Source organism: Schistocerca piceifrons, chromosome 3 (genome assembly GCF_021461385.2).
Source record: "Schistocerca piceifrons isolate TAMUIC-IGC-003096 chromosome 3, iqSchPice1.1, whole genome shotgun sequence".
In the NCBI taxonomy this organism is placed as follows: Eukaryota; Metazoa; Arthropoda; class Insecta; order Orthoptera; family Acrididae; genus Schistocerca; species Schistocerca piceifrons.
In genome coordinates, this window is record NC_060140.1 from 350,735,881 (window position 1) to 350,756,770 (window position 20,890).

Consider the following 20,890-nt stretch of genomic DNA (forward strand, 5'->3'; position numbering starts at 1 on the left):
CACATTTATCTATGGGTAAATACTGACTACATTGGACGAACAGGATAGTATCCGAAACTGTAGAAGCTGTTTAGCAGTATATACTAATTGTTGCCACCTTCACCTGGCAATGCATTGTTACATAAATAGAACTAGCGGCATACAAGCTTATGGCAAATGAAAAATTATCTCCTCCAATGTACCTAAAACCTTTGGGGTCGACGTTATACAGACAGTAAATGAAGCGAAACTACTCATACGTATTCTGAGATGTGCAATTAGTCGAAACAAATATTTGAGGCTGTAAGAGATCTTGAGTGACCATTGCGTCTGAGGCGCATGTTTGTGATCCATTTAATAAGATGCGATGGCTATCAATTCGTCTTTGAAGGTACTTCTTTCAAAACCACACACGAAAGCCCGTGATGTGGCGACAGTGGAGTTTATCCACTGCTTACAGTTCATGACTTGTCGTCGATAATTTGATATTATTCGATACAGAAACGTGAGAACACGAATTTCATTATGGCGCAGCAGAATAAAGTGCCCAGAATGTTGAACGAAAGAACAGAGAAAATTTTTCATCCTGACTGGAAGGAATGTATCTCTGTTATCAGAAATTTGTATCGTTCAAGTCACAGAGAGCTGTCCCGGGTTCTCAACAAAGAATTGTTGGCACATCAGAAGTAAATTATGTCGGATCGTAATGAAAGAAGATTCAGCAACAAGCACCCATCAACTTAGCAGTCGTCTCTCTGAATAGTTGCTATGAGCTCAACTTGTAGCTAAGAGATTTTTTCAACATAAAAAGTGATTTTCGTTTGTGGCTATTAGTTCATGATCTCAAAACCACTCAGTTTAGGTACCTTTACCGTCTGTTATATTTTGATTTTAAAGGTTTCTGACATCCCATAGAAACACCAAACGTGACAGAGGGCAGTCGAGGGAATGATTAAAAGGAGGGTACAGAGCATGAAAACAACAACAACAGCTGTATTTCACTTTGTGAAAGACTACTCTGTTGTCTTGCGCTTGTGTACTAGATGGAGCGGTGGCGACGATCACAATTTGGTCAATTTCATTTCGGTCGTATTGCGGTCTCCAGGTAAACTTGATGGTTTCCAGAATTATTGCGCAAGATGCTGGCTGTCAGGTGCCAGCTGTGTACAAAAATTGATGCCAGTGGTCCAGGAAAGGGACGTGTGGGCATCATCATGGTTCTTGGCGACTGCGATATCAAACGAAAAGCCGCTGATGACCGCACGACCGCTACAGAACGAATCCTTATTCCTAAGACGAGAATATAATTTGCAGACACGAATAACATTTACAGATTTCGTTAAAGCATTTCACAATATCAACAGAAACTAAATTTGAACTATAATGGAAAGCAACGGATATCCTAGTGAGTTATTAAAGGCGTAAGACGCCTATACAAAGAATCAAAAACTATGATAAATGCTGTTGAAATAAGAACACATGAAACTTTAATAAATAAAGGAGTGCGACAAGGGTGCCCAGTATAACACACTACTTTTAATATTTGCATTAATGACTTATTCTGAATTGGAAGCAACATATTCAAATGAATTAAAATGGCAAAAGACACCATGTAAATGTTTTATTTTATGTAGATGATGTCATGACATTAAAATAAGAATAAGAGGAGTTACAACGTGCCTGAACCACCTGAATTACCTTTGTATACAATACAATGTTGAGATTTCCAAAACTGAAACTAAAGGGGTGGCTTTTTGGGGTTTAGGTCAGGCTAGATATATTACATCGTGGTTAATGTGATCTTAGAAAATGTGTTGTCTTTCATTTATTTAGTATGTCAAATTGGCCTAAACAGTTATAAAGATATAGATGTAAAATTAGCTATATTTGGAAATATATGTAGTATCATTCATAATGTGTTTATAAATAAGACCAGACAGAAATTTTATAAAGCTTTGGTTCTTTCAGCAATTTAGCGTGATATTGTATTCTGGGTACCTACAAAAAGAACGTCAGGCGAAATAGAAAGACTTTTTTAAGACGAACAAAATGCTACTAAAAACAGACCATACAAAAAAAGAGTGCGACAAGATATGAAAGTAGGGCCAATTGAAAGCAAAATAACCAAATACTGCAACACCAGGTACGAACACGTACAAATAATGGATATTAAGAGACTTACCTTTGAAAAAGCCATGAAGCACAGATGTTGGAAGGCCTAAAACACATGGTCAGACAATCTGTGTGGATGGAAAAGGCTATGTTCCTAATCCATTAAGTGTTGAAAAAGAGAAGAAGAAATTATTGCATCCAGAATGTCAAATAGAGCAATCGCGAACCATTTGTGGGAAACTAATGTACTATAAATGGCGCAACTCGCTACGGTTCCTCTTAAATCACACCAACATGCAAACAGCCTCTCATTTAGAAAAAAAGACAACTGGAGGGTATTAAACTCCCTTAGGTGACGAGAGGACTTTCTACTCTGGTTTCAGAGATGGTCATATGCTATTGCTGTGCTGAATAAGGTACCATAGCTGACAATTACTGTACGCATATTTGTTGAATCTGCATCTGTAGGTTAACACGCAACAGTTAGGGAGGACAGTTAGACCAGGATTGAATAGCAGAGATCGGCGGAAGAAAGCGCTAGTTCATAAGAGCGTATTTTGAGGTATTTCATGTCTTATGCTTGTTCAAATTCAACCAAAATAGAATAAGAGAAGAGTAGATGGCGTTTTCGAATAGTACATGTATATCTACTTGTTACTAGCACGTGATGGATTCGAAAATGCAACAGATGTGGTGATCAGGGTACTCCCAACTAAACTGAGGTTAGCACTTTTTTCGGGCGACCCACTTTGAGGGATTAATGATCGTTTGACATATCGGCCAATTCGAGTATGATGTTTATTAGTTTCCTTCTCTCGTTTAGGCAAAGACCACACTGGTTCCCAATCCTTGCCTTTGGAGACATCATATGCAATCAAACAATGGAAAATCCACGATGGAATGTAAGTTGCTACTCACCATGTAGCAGAGATGCTGAGTCGCGATAGGCACAACGAAAAGATTCCTTCCTAGTCCCCATGACCAACTATATCCTCAGCCACAATTACTTCTCCTTTGTAGGCATTACCTACAAACAAATCCATAGTACGGCTATGGGCACCCACATGGCACCTTCCTATGCTAACCTATTCATGGGCAACTAGAGGAATCCTTCCTAAAAACACAGAATACTAAACCCCTCACCTGGTTCAGATTCATTGATGACATCTTTGCTATCTGGATTGAAGGTGAGGACACCTTATTCATACTCCTCCAGAACCTCAACAACTTCTCTCCCATTTGCTTCACCTGGTCCTACTTAGCCCAACAGGCCACCTTCCTAGATGTTGACCTCCACCTCAGAGATGGCTACATCAGTACCGCCTTCCATATCAAACCTACTAACCACCAGCAATACCTCCACTTCGACAGCTGCCACCCATTCCATACCAAGAAGTCCCTTCCGTACAGCCTAGTCACCCATAGTCATCGCATCTGCAGTGACGAGCAGTCCCTCTCAAAATATACCGAGGGTCTCACAGAAGCATTCACTGACCATAATTATCCTCCCATCCTTGTAGAAAAACAAGTCTCCCATGCCTTATCCTTCCTGTCTCCCACCACCTCCCAAAGTTCCACAGTCCGGCCACAGAGGAACATTCCCCTAGTACCATCCGGGACTGGAGCAACTGAATTACATTCAGGGTTTTGATTACCTCTTGTCGTGCCCTGAAAAGAGAGATGTTCTGCCCACTATCCTTCCCACCCCTCCTAATGTGGTATTCCGCAGTCCACTAACCTACACAATATACTCGTCCATCCTTACACAACCCCTGCTCCCAATCTCTTATCTCATGGCTCCTACCCCTGTAATAGACCTAGATGCAAGACATGTCCCATACATCCTCCTGCCACCACCTACTCCAGTCCAGTCACTAACATCACCTATCCCATCAAAGGAAGGGCTACCGTGAAACTAGTCACTTGATCTACAAGCTAAGCTGCAACCACTGTGCTACATTCTATGTAGGCATGACAACCAACAAGCTGTCTGTCTGCATGAATGGCCACCGACAAACTGTGGCCAAGAAACAAGTGGACTACCCTGTTGCTGAACACGCTGCCAAACATGATATCCCTCATCTTAATGACTGCTTCACAGCCTGTGCCATATGGATCCTTCCCACCAACACCAGCTTTTCTGAATTGCGCAGGTGGGAACTTTCCCTGCAATACAGCCTACATTCCCGTAACCCTCCTGGCCTCAACCTTCGTTAGTCACTGTCCTCACCCATCCAGCCCCCTCCCTGTTCCCATTCCAGCACTACACAGCCGTCATTTCACCGCCACACCCAGTCTTTTAATTTCTTTTATTTCTCTCCTTTCCGCTACTTACCCCCTCTCCCCTCTGCAGACCTTCTCTCCTGCCCACCGTCTGAACCGTAACACTTCACTGTACACCACTCCCAACATACTATCCCTCCCCCTCCTCGCCCCAGCCTCCTCCTTACCCAGTCGCCACTCCCATCATGCGCTGGTGTTGCTGCTCGCAGTGTGGTTTCAGTTCTCTGAGATTGCATACGTGTGAGCAAGTTGCACTTGTGTGTGTGTGTGTGTGTGTGTGTGTGTGTGTGTGAGTGTGAGTGTGAGTGTGTGTATGTGTGTCTACTGCTGACAAAGGCCTTAATGGCAGAAAGCTTTAATTGTGTGAATCTTTTTGTTGTGCCTATCGCGACTCAGCATCTCCGCTATATGGTGAGTAGCAACTTTCCTTCTCTGGTATTGTCATGTGCAATCAATTAACTTACGAAAATACGTTGAACAAAGCACACACGATTCACAAAGACGAATTTATCCCTTAGATTAACATAAGAGTGTGACGACTCGAAGGGCATCATGTCATCACATTAAATAACTAATTGTGAAATCATGAAATAAAAAGCGAGCCCCGCGATCATGAGGCATCGCTAGGAAGAAGAAATAGGTGTTATGTTTGATCTGGAACCCAGAACAATGCGATGTATATCCACAAAATCTAGTCCAGTCTGATGTTGTTCCTACAGTGTCAAGAAGAAGTAGTCACCGTCGCGATAATGCACGCGCATAGCACATTTACCATTACCTAAACTTTCTGCATCTTATTCACTACCACCCTTCAGTGGCATGATGGCCAGACCTGCCGCTGTTGAACTTGTTCGGAACAAGACGGGACGACGTCTACCAGATGCGCATAGCAAGCAACTTAATTTGAAAGGCGAAAATAGCGCGAAAGAGTACCTCACAAAATGACATACGAACCTTTAACATTGTGTCGATACACAGACGCAAGACCTAATCGTAGTTAAAGGTTATTACATGAATAATAAAATGTGTTCAAGTGCATGTGTGTGACTACGATTATATTCAGTGCAGAGCCAAATATAATATACGAAAGATCTTTATTAATACATGACGTTGGCTAGAAGAATTAATTTTTTCATTTGCTACTGGGGTAATAGTAATGATAATGAGCGTATGGCATTGGTGGCCGGAAGACCCCTCGCTCCACAAATTCTTTAACGCCACTATGGCGACTTGCGAGTGAATGAGCATGAAATAATGATGAAAGACACACAACACCCAGTCATCTCGAGGCAGAGAAAATCCCTGACCCCGCCGGGAACCCAGAACCCCGTGCGCGGGAAGCGAGAACGCTACCGCAAGACCACGAGCCGCGGACTGCTACCGGGGTAATTTGCCGACATTAGCACCACTGTGTACTTATTACACTTGGAAGTACATAGCATTTTGTATGCTGAGTTTGAGCTTTTACTGTCAGTCTGAAACTTTGATTCAACAACTATTAACAGTCCGAAATGGCTAAAACGAAAGTGGATGTGTTACTTTCCATCAGTCCTTCTAGTGCACAGAACGTGGGTAGATGAGTAGTGAACCTACAACATCAAACTCACCTAGAGCAATGGAGACCTTTCAACGTTAACGCACGTCTGCGTAAACGTGTACATGGTACCCTGTTGCAGATACCTGCTCGAGCAGACGGCAAGAAGATCGGAGGGTGGCGTCCACTGGGACCACCTACCTGTACTGCTGGAGGCGTGTCTTCGGGGGCGACGCAAACATGCTGCCGCTGCCGCGATAGACTTCTTTGTGGATAATCCACACATCTTCAAGACTCGGTGAGGTTTCCAACAGACACTGCCAATAAATTTGTTTAATTTTAGTGGAATATTGGTCAACTGCAATTTCTTCCCTCTTTGTCTTTCCCTCAGTTTTCCCCCCACTTCCCTCCATTATCTCGCCCTCTCACCTCTATACATATGTATGGTGACAATTAATGAACTGTATGAAATAAAATCATCATAATTTCTGAACGGTTTGCGTTAGGACGTTCAAACTGCATGATTCGCTGCGGAGCATGATAGGAATCAATATGCGCATGCACGGTTTGGTTTAGCGACGAAGTCAACTTTCTTTTGGATGGGTTCGTCAATAAGCAAAATGGCCCATTTGGGGGACTGAGAATCCGCCTTTCGCAATCGCCCTCTCAACGGGTGACTGTCTGTCCAGTCTCAGAATAATCGGTGGTGTATTCCTTGATGGTACGGCGACTACCGAAATGTAAGTGAAGTTTTTGGAATATGTGTCATCCCCATTATCCAAGCTAGATCCCATCGATGCAGGAGAGTGTTTGATGTCCAAGACGATCACTTTGGGGACCGCATTCTGGCTCTTGGGTACCCAGAAGCCACTGGCATGGGCCTCGATTGGCCGCCTGCCAAACCACTGCTGAGCTAAAAACAGCCATTTAGGAATTCATAGACTGCATCGATGTTCTGACACTTCAGCGTGTCACGCAGAATTTCGCTATTTGTCTGCGCCACATGTAATTTCCGTTTTCTTCATATAGTTCGATAATTGTCACTGTATATTCGTTTATCTAATAATTTGTCCCGCACGTCGTGAAGAAGTTTACAATGAATCTTTATGAGGCAATCACAAGGATGCCTAACAGACAAATCACAACTAACTACCTAAAAATTAAGGCAGTCATGAATTCGAAGGTTGGTTTGAACATCACAGTGCTTCCCTAGGCATAGTCTTATTATAGTTGGTATGCCGTTGTCTTCTTTCGACCTTTGAATAACTGACACAGCCGTTTACCCAGGGATGTACAGTTTAACTTTCCGAAACACAGCGTAACTCTCATTTTTCACATTAAGAACCACTGCCAGACGTGAAAGATCTAGGAAGACGTTAAACGCATAGATTTGTCGGAAATCGTACCCGAAGACCAAGAGCTAGCTTGGTTGACGACTTCCGTTCCTCTCCTGGACATAAAAGATAAACTGCATGAATCTACTGAAAGACTTACCCGACTATATGACAATAGGCTTCTCCTAAAGATCGCAAAGTGCGAGGAAAAGGGGTACCTTGACAAAAGGATGAGCTGAAAATGGTAACAAATCTAATGGACTTCCAGCTGATACCATTATCACTGCCGGGAAACTAAATCCGTGCTTAATTTTTCCCATAATCAACAATGAATCGCAAAAAAGTAAAACTTATGGACTATTCCGTGGGGATAAATGATGGCGTCGCATAAAATTATTTCCTAAGCATGTTACAGACAACACCAAAAACCAGTAGACGTAACATAACGGCATCTAACGGACACGATAGCGTTATAGTGTAAATAATTATGCTTATTATTGGCCAACTGCTGTTCTCATTGACAGTTATCTTCAACCACTGTTTATCCGCAAGCGTTTTCACAGTGGTTTGGAAACTGGAATTTGTCAAACCATTTCTCACGGGGATGCTGCCACAGCACCCTCCTGCTACCGTCACTCTTGCAGTCTTCTATCGCTTACCAAGATCTTATAATATACAGTATAATCCACAACAATGTTACCTATTATTTACGGATAAATAACCCACTAAAGGGATACCAGTCACGTTTTAACAAACATCTTAACATCTTCTGTGGACAGGTGAGAGGGACTATAGATCTCTTTTTGGATGCGGCAAAGTCTTTCATGTTGTTGACTTCAACATTTTATTTTCCGAAGTTCGTTACCGGTTTCTAAGAGTTCTCCAAGTGTGGTACAATGGTTTCGCTCGTACCTGACGTCGAAGACCTCGAAGTTATGATTAGATTTGCGCTCTATCAAAACTGTGGTTGCATAGTTTTGGTATGGTTCATAAAAGACGTAACAAGTGGTGGGTTTAGCGGTCGTAATTGTAGCACCGGTAGGGGAAGGAACATACATGAATGTGTGAGAGAGAAACTGGGAGCCGACGACGTATCTCTTTCTGCGATGGCAGTCTTTCTCGGCGTATTCCACTGATGAATTCTTCTCGGGTTATCAGCCGTACCCGTCATCTTCTTCGCTATAAGATGACGGGTACGAAATCATTGAAACGTTGCGACAAAACGACGCCACCACTCGGCTGATAACCCGAGAAGAATTCATCAGACTTATCTTTTTGTTTATTTCTCTATTTGTCCTACATCTGATTAGAACCGCACATCGTTCATTGTTAGTCCACTGTGTATTTTATGTCCTTACAAAATATAAATTGCACTTTCTAAGTAATAACAATTACTTGATCGCGCAACCTCTACGCTTTTATGCAACCAAAGTAATTATCTTTGATGCAAGTACAGGTTACAGGCACAAACATAAAAATCTATATAATTATTGTTGTTATTTTGTACCCAATAGAACGTTCTTCATGATGATCAAAGGCAAGAATTTCCTGTTATTAGTGCGAAAGTTGTTTATGAATAACAGAAACGTGTTTTATATAAACTCGACGTAGTATGGAAACACTGTTTGATATGTTTTTGTTTTGCGGATTTTTTTTAACTTTCACCTTTTTTCGAGAAAATTACGTCTTCTAGCGTTGAATGATAAATGTGTATTTTTTTTAATTTTACTAGAACATTCCTCTGTTTCACATTACAAATCAACTATTTTAAAATAAGACATGAATTGAACATCGAAAATTGATATTGTCGATGTTCAAATACTGTTATTTTTAAGTAACTGACAGGAGGATAACCATGTAGAACAAGACTGTTCCATAGGCTACATAGCCCTTTATGTATCCTCACTCAGTTTCTAGACAGTTCATCGCTTCCAGTTTCTAGGGAAATCTAGTAAGGCACTGACAATAGGTATGCAACACACCTATCGTACAGGTAACTTAGTTACGATAGTAATTGATCAATCCTACTAGCAAAACTGCTGTGGTCTATGCTTACTTACGGTAGCCTCAGGTAGTTTTACAACTCTAGTCGTAATGGAAATAGGAAATAACGCAGCATCACGTGTACTCCTAGGATCGGTATCAGGTCCAATACTATTCTTGTTGGACAAATATGCTGATATCCTCCAATTATACTTAAATTAAAAACCGATTAATCTGTAAACTCCTACCGAGGTAGTTAATGATTACCTGTGCACCTTATCAAAATGAATTCCGAATACATTATTTCTAGGTTCATTAGCCTGAGGTTTCGGGAATCCATACTATATTTAATGTTAAAAAAATGGGAAAAAACATAAGCGAAAAAACTTATTAATAGATAAAAATCTAAACCGGGTTGAAACTTGCAAGAAGACTTCAGCATCTCTCCATGCTTTACGAAAACCCCTTCGGAACTGAAAAAGAAATTTGTGCAAACGCTTGTGCTTCCAATTGTCGATTATAGCGATGTTATCCTGCAAGGTCTTTCTTCGAAAACGTCAGGGTGCTAGGAGCTGGGGACGAATGCCTGCATACGAAATGTCATTTCGCCATCTTATGCACAACTATTTTGTTTACGTGCAGACAAGAATAGATATTTCCACAGCGGTAACTTTATCAACTAATCGATGTATAGAGTACCTCATACTTTGTTCGACATTAACATTTTTGTCTGGACAAAGCACAACAAATACTCGTTTCTTTTACAGCAAAATTCTTTCTGTGCCACTTCATCATACAGTCACCCTCACTAAATCCATTTCGTAGCAGAAATCCAACTTTGGTGAAATGACCTACCTCACCATATCGGAGAACTGGATCAAATCTCCAACTTCAGAGTACAGCTAATGGCTGTTTATTAAAACAACAATACTATCTGATTTTGATTTTGAACGCATTCCTTACCCTGTTGCAACTAAGTATTCTCCTCTCTCATAAGACCTTCGCCACCGCTATTTGGGCAGTCTAATCTGAAATTCTATCTTGTTATTCGCTATGTCGTAATTTGTAACTTACATACTACCACGAAGACATCTGCTACTACTTTTTCTATTACCATTATTACTATTAGTATTATTATTAATAGTAGTAATGTTAGTAGTACTGTACTTCTCAGTCAGTACTGTTATTCCAAATAGCGTTGGATACCTGCAGATCTTGATTCAAAACGTATTTTGACGCTATAATGCCGTTAATATTATCATTAGTATTATCATTGGCTCGATGTAAGGGCGACTCTAAGAGCTCTAAAGCAAAATTTTATCAGAATGGTTCCTTTCAATTACACTGCCGCTCAGAGATGGACTTTTTTTAATGAAATTACTATGAAATCCCCACCATTAGCTACTTACAGGCGTTGATGAATATCAACGGGGACAGTTGAAAATATGTGCCCCGACCGGAACTCGAACCCGGGATCTCCTGCTTACATGGCAGACGCTCTATCCGACTTTTTTTATCTCATTTTGTTCCTGATTGTTCCTTCTGTTTGTTCGGGGCGGACGTCCCATGACGCTTGTTCAAGTTCAGCGTCGTTCCATTTACTGAGGTTTTTTTTTCTTTTTCTTTTTTTTCTACAGAGGGCGGCTAACCCTCTGACCTAACACGCTGACCTACTGTGCCGGCAGCTGACCCGTCGAGGAGGACACAGAGGAGAGTGCGACTGCAGGGACTTCATCTCTGGCACGCTCCCCGTGACACCCACATTTCCAACTTTCTGTCCATACACTATATTTGTATTACCGCATGTAATTCACAGATTCACAAATGATATTCTACCGAGTACTGGATTGTATACTTCTTAGTTGAACACGATCCGATCATGAGATAAACTTCATTCGTCGGTTTGTTGTCTGTCCTTGGCACAAGAACCATATGGTCATTTCATAGTCACCTTCTTTTGAATCGTTGTTTGAACCGTTGTTAAATAAGTGGTTCTTTCTATTGTGCAGCAGTACCTTCATGTCTTCAGAATGGATTTTTGACCTTTATAAACGTTAGGATCGTTGGTAACTGACAGAACTGAAACTGCGAAGGCTCAATAGGCAATAACATTACGCACAAAATCAAGTATCCGCATTCGACGCTCGGGTCCTAGTTCAGCACGTATCTTTAACACATCAGGAAGTTTCATGGTGTTTACTGAACTGAACAGCTGCGCTGAACATCTTCTGCAAGTTATATGACTTCTTGCAGCCTTTGAATCTCCTCACAACTCGTTCCCTACACTGCTTCCCACCGAGCCTTATTAGCCACTTCTGAATTCCTAACACACGTTGTTCTAGCCCGTTCAGCCTCCAACAGAATAGTATCCATAGATTTCTTTACTCACTCAATCTTCCTGGAACGTTTCCATTTATTCATTAATATATATTCTTAATTTGATACATATCTATCATCGCATGTCACTTTTTTTTATATTGCCACAAGTTTACTAGTTATAAATATTTCACTTCGTGCACGCTTTGTTCCAAATTAATTGCTGTAGAAGCTCTTTCCCAAGTTTAGTGCAAATGTTTAACACCAATAGGTTTCTGATTAAGGAAAGGTATTTTTAGCTACGCCAAGCTACCATTTAGATACACGTTTCAGTTGGCTAGACGGGATGACGATTCCGTTTTCAGGTACAATATTTTCAGAACATCAGTGCGCACGCCAAAAAAATCTCGTTTCCTAAGTATGTTAATTCTCCCCTTCTTTTATTACATTTTCCCAGTCTTGATAATTAGTATGGAATACTCAGTTCCCATTTATTATACTCGATATTACTGTTGTCTACGGTTTATTTTTTCAGTGTTTCTTTCTTCATAGAAGGCAATTAATTAACTATAGTCTTCTCCGTAGTGGCATCGGCAAGAAGAAGTTCGGGAAGTTACTAACGTCCTTCACGCGAACTCTCTGTGATGAAGACATCATCCATAAGGTAAGTGAGTCGTCAGAGTTTTCCTCCCCAACATACCAGCTCCATAAAAAGTGTATAAATTGACGTTTTATTGGTGTATTGTCTATTCTAAATGTAATATTTGATCATTTCTATTTCATCCACGTGTGGTTGCACGTAACCAAATCCAGTAATAAATAATTAGAGAGTGTAATGTACATTATAGAGTGTGCGGGACTGAGTTGTAACACAACTATTGTAACCCAAGCTCAATTTCTTGAATTTATCCTGTGTCTCCCGATGGATAATCATACACCTTCTTAACGCTGGTATGACCAGTTCCCTTGAAAAACACTATTAAGTTAATTATTTATCCCAGTGCCTAGGCATCTATCTTTCAGTTTCCCTCTCTGTTCTTAGTCTTCACATTTCCACTTCCATTATTCATCATAACATCAACAATTACAGTTTGCGCTAGATAATCTGATTTCCCATTGCTATTCAGTTCCTTTAAGCATTTATGTATGGCCAGTCACGCAATAAAAATATTTACCTACCCTAACGGTACACTAGATTCTTTCCCAACTCCTCAAAACTAATTACAGGTAGGCCACTCCCTTAAGATCTACCCTTCAGATTTTAATTGCTTTTCGTGAAGACGAGGTCCTCAGCACCCTTTCGAAGTGAAAAAGATATTGCAGGACCAGCCGCGATGCAACGCCAAACCGTCCTCTACAGTTGCTGCCAACGTATTCGATCCCGACACCTCCTCGAAGCACAAGACGATATAGAAATATCCATGTCCAGACACCTAGTCTCTTCTTTAGTGGCGCTCGCTTGCGGCCTCCTAATTCCTCCCCGCCGAAACAGAGCTAGAAGCCAATTGCAAATCATGTGTATTCCCGCTTATGCCGTTAGTCTCACACTCCAGGGCTCGAGATGCGAAGCAAGAAACGCTAGGAGGCTAGACTTCATCTCCTGAAGCACACACTTTTACTACTGATAGATGGCTATCTCCAAAGGTAATCCGCAAAACATGGAGAGGCGCACCCGCCTCCTGCACTCGGCCCACATTGTTCGCCAACTGGACGGACTGGACATCAGTTTCTACCACCATCCCGGCGGCCGGTCCTGGTCCCTAGCCAGCGCAGTTTGGCCGGCATGTTCCCTGCTCGCTGTTTCAAATCCAAGATGCGCACCAGAGACTTTCACATCCCAGTCGAAGCCATCAGCGTGTTAATAAAGGAAAAGAATGACAATTGTGCAGAGCACTGTACTCCCAGTCACCACGATTCCATTTCGTCAATTTAAGCTATCATACCGCTTTACCCTGTTGTCAGTCTCTGAATTGCAAAATCACACTCTAATTCTGATGAAAATGACATGCAGTATTGGCTGCCGCGTTTCAACCAGCATGAGGTGAAACATCAGATTATTCCTCTAGAATGAAATGTAGTAGAGGAAGACATCGGCACCGACTTTGTCAGTGATATCCAGTGCTTACTGACCATGTACGGTACTATGTTATCAGCTACAGCTAAAGTGCCACGCAATCATCCTCAAAGAAGTGGGAAAAATGTGTTTTTCCCATCCACCTCTGTCACACATTTCCTTTCATAAAACAACTTCTCAGCTGCTACAGTGCTGCGCCATACGAAACAACACACCTCAACTTCCTAGTGCTGGCCCTACACTCAGTCAATATCAAAATTACAATTCAACACAGAACAAGTAAATTTAACCCTTTTGTGACTGCCGCTCCATCTTCTGATACCTCAAAATACGATGTATTCTCTTACAATAGCTTCCTTTTCCATCACTGGAAGCAAGTATCACGCCAAATAATCAGGAGACAAGGAGACTTATTAAGTTGCTCGTCCCCAGGAGACAACGATGTAACAAATATGGGAATACCTATATTCATAATGCAAAACGTTGTAACCATTATAACAGGCTTAAATTTTAATATAGTAGTAAGAAAATTAAATTAAATATAACTAGTTTTATAGCATAACTTATTTAATCGGAAAACGTTTAACGAAGCACAAGTGGACACTTACAAACACGATTTCTTACTTTATGGCAAAATACTGAATCAGTTCCCAAACTCTACATCACCATTTACATAGCACGAGAACTGATTTTATTGATGAAGTAGTTGCAGTATGTACTATTTTATTCGCCTCGTTGAAAAGTACTGGTGGTGTCCTAAACATGATCTATAACGTCATTCACACATTTCCGGCAATGGCACTCACCTGGCCTCTTAGAGTATGGATAATTCTCCATGTGTCAAGAAAATTACTTGAATTTCTAAAAAAGACTTGTTAGATACCCAGGAAGTTACAACATTAATAACATTTCGCGTTTGCTTCTCAATAAAATTTAAAAAGCATAAATACATGTTATTATTATTCACATTCTGGCCCTACAGAACAATGCGATGTACAACAAGGGGCATTTTAAAAGATCTGTTTTAGTTTCGCTTTGTGCCCATTGTATCTCCATTCTCTCAGACTGTACTCTTTTTGGCTCGGCGGATCGAGTTGTGCCATCTTCTTAGGTCATTATGCTCGGTCAAATGTCCAGTCGTGAATTTTGTTTCTAAAAGTTTTTTCTGCCTGATAAATCAAGTTCTGTCATTCTTGCTTCCTTCTTCTTTTACTGCACTGACCCACTTTATTGTTTCAGTTTTGGCTTTTCATGTTGACCTGTAGGCTCAACCACCTTTCTCAATGCAGTAGCACTAAAATTAATGTGTTTCTAAGGAACAAGCCTTTATTATCAGAATTATTTTACAAAAGTCTTACAAAAGCAAAGAAGATAAAGATATGTAAGAACAAAACAATTGTCGCCATTGCCCTTGTAATCGTGTCTTCCTAAAATGTGCTTCAACATTTCTATAATTTATCTCAGAAAGTAGCAAACATTTTGAAGACATATAAAATTGCAGCCTCATTTAAAACCAACAACATGTTACGATATAAATTGAGGAATAATTTAAAACAGGAGATTGATAAATATAACGAAGCCGGTATCTTGCCAAATTCAGTGTCACAGATGAATGCGAACTGCATTGATCAGATTGGTAGGTCTTTGAAGTTGATGTAGAACGAACACAGGGACGGTTTTCGGCTTCATAATTTCTAAAAATCGACCGTAGTCATTCACATCCATGATTGTGGCTACCATTTGTTGGCAACTGAAGAAGAGTTTACAATTTGGCAGATACGGGATAAGGGTAGATAACTGCATTTACTGGAACAGTTAGACGTTAAGATACACAGAGGTAAAAAGGAAAATACAAGTTATGAACAGAATTTTTTTAAAAATTTCGTCGACTTGTAGTAATATAAGTTTGAGATTAGTTACCTTGATTACAGGAACACTGTTGATATTAACTGAGTGACGTGACTCCAACGCCTGGCATCTCGTTAGAGTGTGCACTATCTTTGACCACTGATGAGTGTCCTTGATTTCTTGCTTGTGCACATGAAGTGCTACATCTACATCTACATACATACTCCGCAATCCACCATACGATGCGTGGCGGAGGGTGCCTCGTACCACAACTAGCATCTTCTCTCCCTGTTCCACTCCCAAACAGAACGAGGGAAAAATGACTGCCTTTATGCCTCTGTACGAGCCCTAATCTCTCTTATCTTATCTTTGTGGTCGTTCTGCGAAATGCAAGTTGGTGGCAGTAAAATTGTACTGCAGTCAGCCTCAAATGCTGGTTCTCTAAATTTCCTCAGTAGCGATCCACGAAAAGAACGCCTCCTTTCCTCTAGAGACTCCCACCCGAGTTCCTGAAGCATTTCCGTAACAAATCTAGCAGGCCGCCTCTTAATTGCTTCTATGTCCTCCCTCAATCCGACCTGATAGGGATCCCAAACGCTCGAGCAGTACTCAAAAATAGGTCGTATTAGTGTTTTATAAGCGGTCTCCTTTACATATGAACCACATCTTCCCAAAATTCTACCAATGAACCGAAGACGACTATCCGCCTTCCCCACAACTGCCATTACCTGCTTGTCCCACGTCATATGGTTCTGCAATGTTACGCCCAAATATTTAATCGACGTGACTGTGTCAAGCGCTACACTACTAATGGAGTATTCAAGCATTACGGGATTCTTTTTCCTATTCATCTACATTAATTTACATTTATCTATATTTAGAGTTAGCTGCTATTCTTTACAACAATCACAAATCCTTTCCAAGTCATCTTGTATCCTCCTACAGTCACTCATCGACGGCACCTTCCCGTACACTACAGCAACATCAGCAAACAGCCGCACATTCTTATCCACCCTATCCAAAAGATCATTTATGTAGATAGAAAACAACATCGGACCTACCATACGTGCTCAGTCACGATACGTATGTGTTTCTATTCCAGCGTGTCGCTGGAGGTGTAAGGACCATGCACGGGAGTAACTGTTGTCCATGACCACTGCTTGTATTTAAGGACTGCATGAACCGCTTCTTTTTAGTTTATTTTACCGACTGGACAAATGATGTAGAAGCATATTTTAGGAAGACACGGTTACAAGGGGATTGTACATGAATTTTTTATATTTGTATCTGTATTTTTATTTTTTATAGCTTTTGTAAAATCCTTGTATAACAATTTTGATTATGGCCTGATCCTTCGAAATGTGTTAATTTTATTGTTTTCGCAGTGTGAAAGGCGGTTGAGCCTACATTTTAATGTTGATTTTAAGAGCCACGGCCTCCTCATATCAATCATGGATGAAACGAAAATTTTAGACTTACTGTGAGTATCATAGAGTTTCACAATCTTTCTAGTTCATCTGATTGGTTCAATTTTTTTTTAATATTCACATAGAATTTTCGACCGCTTTTTTAAAAATCGCAATAAACATTTGTATACTTCACATATTTGTTATTTCCTCTTAGTCTGTATGTTGCTTCTACAGTATAATTTGGATCTAAAATTAACCTGAGTACTTTCCGTTCTTTCTTTTGGATTTCTTCCTTGTCTCCCTTACTGTTAACTATGAGTGTTTCAGCCCCACAAACACACTCAGTTTGTTGCTGGACATATAATTTTTAAATGATGTTTGGAGTCCTATTCTTTTAGCTTGTTCTTAATAATTTCTGTCTCTTTTTGCGCTGTTTGAATACCATGATACAGAAGTTTCAGGTCATCAGTAATCCTCCTAATTTGATTGGTTTATTAATATTAAGCAACGACTTTAGTTTTCTTCACTCTTGGATTACTTTTTTCTAAGGTACAGTTGAGAAGTAATGTAGATAGCCCATCGTCTTGTCTCAGTTTTGTTTTATTTTCGAAATGTCCCAAAATTTCTCCCTTTAATTTTAGTTTTATTTTTGTACGGTGTACTGTTTCACTAATAGTTTCAGTGGTTTTGTAATTCGAAACGGTATCCATAGAACCAAATAGTGTACAGTTGTGGTTACACATCGATCACCAAGACATTTCTGACATGAAACCCATTTCGCTTGATCTTCTCCTACATTTTGCGTAATTAGCAGAGAATACCTTTTCCATTTACGATCTACTACTTGCAGATATCCTGTATCTACTTACCCTCCGAGCCCGAGAAGTATGAATTTAAAGATAACTGTTTTATCTCACATGACGCCTCACACACGGCACACTGGTTACATCTCATTCCACAAATGGCATCGTAATTTCACACTGACTGTGACTCTGCCGTTGGCTCATTCCCTACAGATATAAGTTACCTCCGTTCCGCTTCATGGCTGGATTCTTACAGTGGAACACATATATCCGTAACATTTAAGTAAAATTCACGAACTGTTCCTCGTATAAGCAACACTGCATATTTCTACACAAACATTTGTTTTTTATGTCACTTTCACCGCAGATAATCAGCATTGGGTAAATATCGTCTGTAGCAGCCTAAAGAATAATATTTCCAAGGGCACGATATATAAAGGAGTGGCTCCGCAGCTGAACGGTCGGCCTCGCTGCCTACGGTGCAGGAGGATCCGGATTCAATTCCCGGTTCCTCCTCAGATTTGTCTGAGATGCTGGTGTCTGTAATGGGGTTCGCTCAGTCTCGTGAGGCCAAATGAGGAGCTGCTTGAATAAAGAAGCAGCAGCACTGGCGGGATTGGCCACACGCTGATCACATGTCCCGCAATCAAAAATCGCTCCCCGTACTGCTCTGTAGGCAGCAGTCAGACAGTCGGAAAATGCCTACGGCCTAATTTGTGAGTTGTGTGTAGCTTACGTTGCAAAACAGAATGAGCAAGAAATGAAAGAAATTGTAAATATCTTTATATGTACACAACGACATTACACTCCAGGCGTCTGTAGTGGTTATATTGACTATTTCTCAATGTTCAGGGTTTTTAAAGGTCATATTGTTACATGATTTTAAGTAGATTAAATTCCTAGCCAGGTTCTTCATGACTTTCTCACACAAAGCTAAGAAACTGGTCTTCATTTAATTACACTGAACAAAATGTGTCTTCGAATCTAGTTGTGGTCTGACTTGTTAAACGAATTTGGATTTTTGTCATTGTAGTAATAGCATTTATTATTATTGTTGTTATTGTTTCTACACTTCTATTTCTCAATACCATGATGGAATAATTAGAAGTAGGTACTCATTTGGTACAATTTTTTTGCGAACACTTTCAGGACTAATGCATTCCATAGGCCACAAATTAATAATCGTTGTAACTCAGAATTGGAACACGTGAGGCAGTACTGACCCTACGACCTATCTTAGAAAATAGATTAAGGAAAGGCAAACCTACGTATCTAGCATTTATAGACTTAGAGAAAGCATTTGACAATGTTGACTGAAATACTCTCTCTTTCAGATTCTGAAGGTGGTAGGGGTCAAATACAGGGAGCGAAAGGCTATTTACAATTTGTACAAAAACCAGATGGCAGAGATGGCAGTTATAAGAGTAGAGGGGCATCAAAGGGAAGCAGGGGTTGGGAAGGGAGTGAGACAGGGTTGTAGCCTATCCCCAATGTTATTCAATTTGTATATTTAACAAGCAGTAAAGGAAACAAAAGAAAAATTCGGAGTAGGAATTAAAATCCATGGAGAAGAAATAAAAACTTTCAGGTTCGCCGATTACATTGTAATTCTTTCAGAGACAGCAAAGGACTTGGAAGAGCAGTTGAATGGAATGGACAGTGTCTTGAAAGGAGAATATAAGATGAACATCAACAAAAGCAAAACGAGGATAATGGAATGTAGTCGAATTAAATCGGGTGATGCTGAGGGAATTAGATTATGAAATGTGAAGCTTAAAGTAGTAAATGAGTTTTGCTATTTGGAGAGCAAAGTAATTGATGATGGTCGAAGTAGAGAGGATATAAAATGTAGACTAGCAATGGCAAGGAAAGCGTTTCTGAAGAAGAGAAATTTGTTAACATCGAGTATAGATTTAAGTGTCAGGAAGTCGTTCCTGAAAGTATTTGTATGGAGCGTAGCCATGTATGGAAGTGAAACATGGATGATAACTAGTTTGGACAAGAAGAAAATAGAAGCTTTCAAAATGTGGTGCTACAGAACAATGCTGAAGATTAGATAGGTAGATCCGACAACTAATAAGGAGGTATTGAATAGAATTGGAGAGAAGAGAAATTTGTGGCACAACTTGACTACAAGAAGGGATAGGTTGGTGGGGCATTTTCTGAGGTATCAAGGGATCACCAATTTAGTATTGGAGGGCAGAGTGGAGGGTAAAAATCGTAGAGGGAGACCAAGAGATGAATACACTAAGCAGATTCAGAAGGATGTAGGCTGCAGTAGGTACTGGGAGATGAAGAAGCTTGCACAGGATAGAGTAGCATGGAGAGCTGCATCAAACCAGTCTCTGGACTGAAGACCACAACATCACAACCTCAGAATGAAATTAAAATTTTAATCCAATTGTGGCTGACGAAGGCTGTCTTCCTCCAACTCCAGAGAAGAGGAGCAAAGGTTTCATTTTTGTAATATCGTGTCATATTTTATGATCAATACCTGCACAAATTTTGAGTTACTGGTTTGCGCACATACGCTGTGTTTTGGCCTGTTAATAATTTTCAAAAGAAGATGTTTGAACATCAGTCACAGACAAAGACATCTGTAATTGATGTTAATAATATGGCTTTAAAAGTGAATGTGAGGCGGTTTAGATAAAATGGAAGTGCGACATATAGTTAGGAAATAACGGAAATGTTGCATTTTTTCGCAGATAAGCCTGTTGGCATCCTCTCTGGGAGATCGTCCTCTGGCGTCTGCCGCGTCTTGGCGGCGTTCCGACGTACCACGTTGCGACGCCATTCGTCGCGACGCCTCCCACTGGCTGAAAAACTGGATGAGCGGCTAGGTTGCGACCTGACGACCGTAAACAAGAACCCTCTATACTGATACTAAGCGAGCAATAAAACGTATCTACTCTGTGTTTCAACTTCACCATTTACGCTGACAACCTTTCTGAAGCTACCTACACCCTGCACTTGTACATATTTATCTACACTACTGGCCATTAAAATTGCTACCCCACGAAGAAGACTTGCTCCAGACGTGAAATTTAACATACAGGAAGGAGATGCCGTGATATGCAAATGATTAGCTTTACAGAGCATTCACACAAGGTTGGCGCCAATGGCGACACCTACAACATGCTGACATGAGGAAAGTTTCCAACCGATTTCTCATACACAAACAGCAGTTGATCGGCGTTGAAACTTTGTTGTGA

The 20,890-nt window shown here is 40.6% G+C and overlaps 1 protein-coding gene across 1 annotated transcript in view; it reads left to right on the forward strand.

Moving 5' to 3' along the window:
* The window catches only part of LOC124789817 (aminopeptidase N-like), a 154,088-nt gene extending 133,492 nt beyond the window's left edge, over positions 1 to 20,596 (forward strand). The window contains exons 15-17 of the mRNA XM_047257300.1: positions 6,051 to 6,206; positions 12,127 to 12,205; positions 20,384 to 20,596. Of these exons, the coding sequence (XP_047113256.1) occupies positions 6,051 to 6,206; positions 12,127 to 12,205; positions 20,384 to 20,518 (370 nt within the window). The 3' untranslated portion in view covers positions 20,519 to 20,596. The remainder of the gene's footprint in view (positions 1 to 6,050; positions 6,207 to 12,126; positions 12,206 to 20,383) is intronic.
* The last annotated feature ends 294 nt before the right edge of the window (positions 20,597 to 20,890 follow it).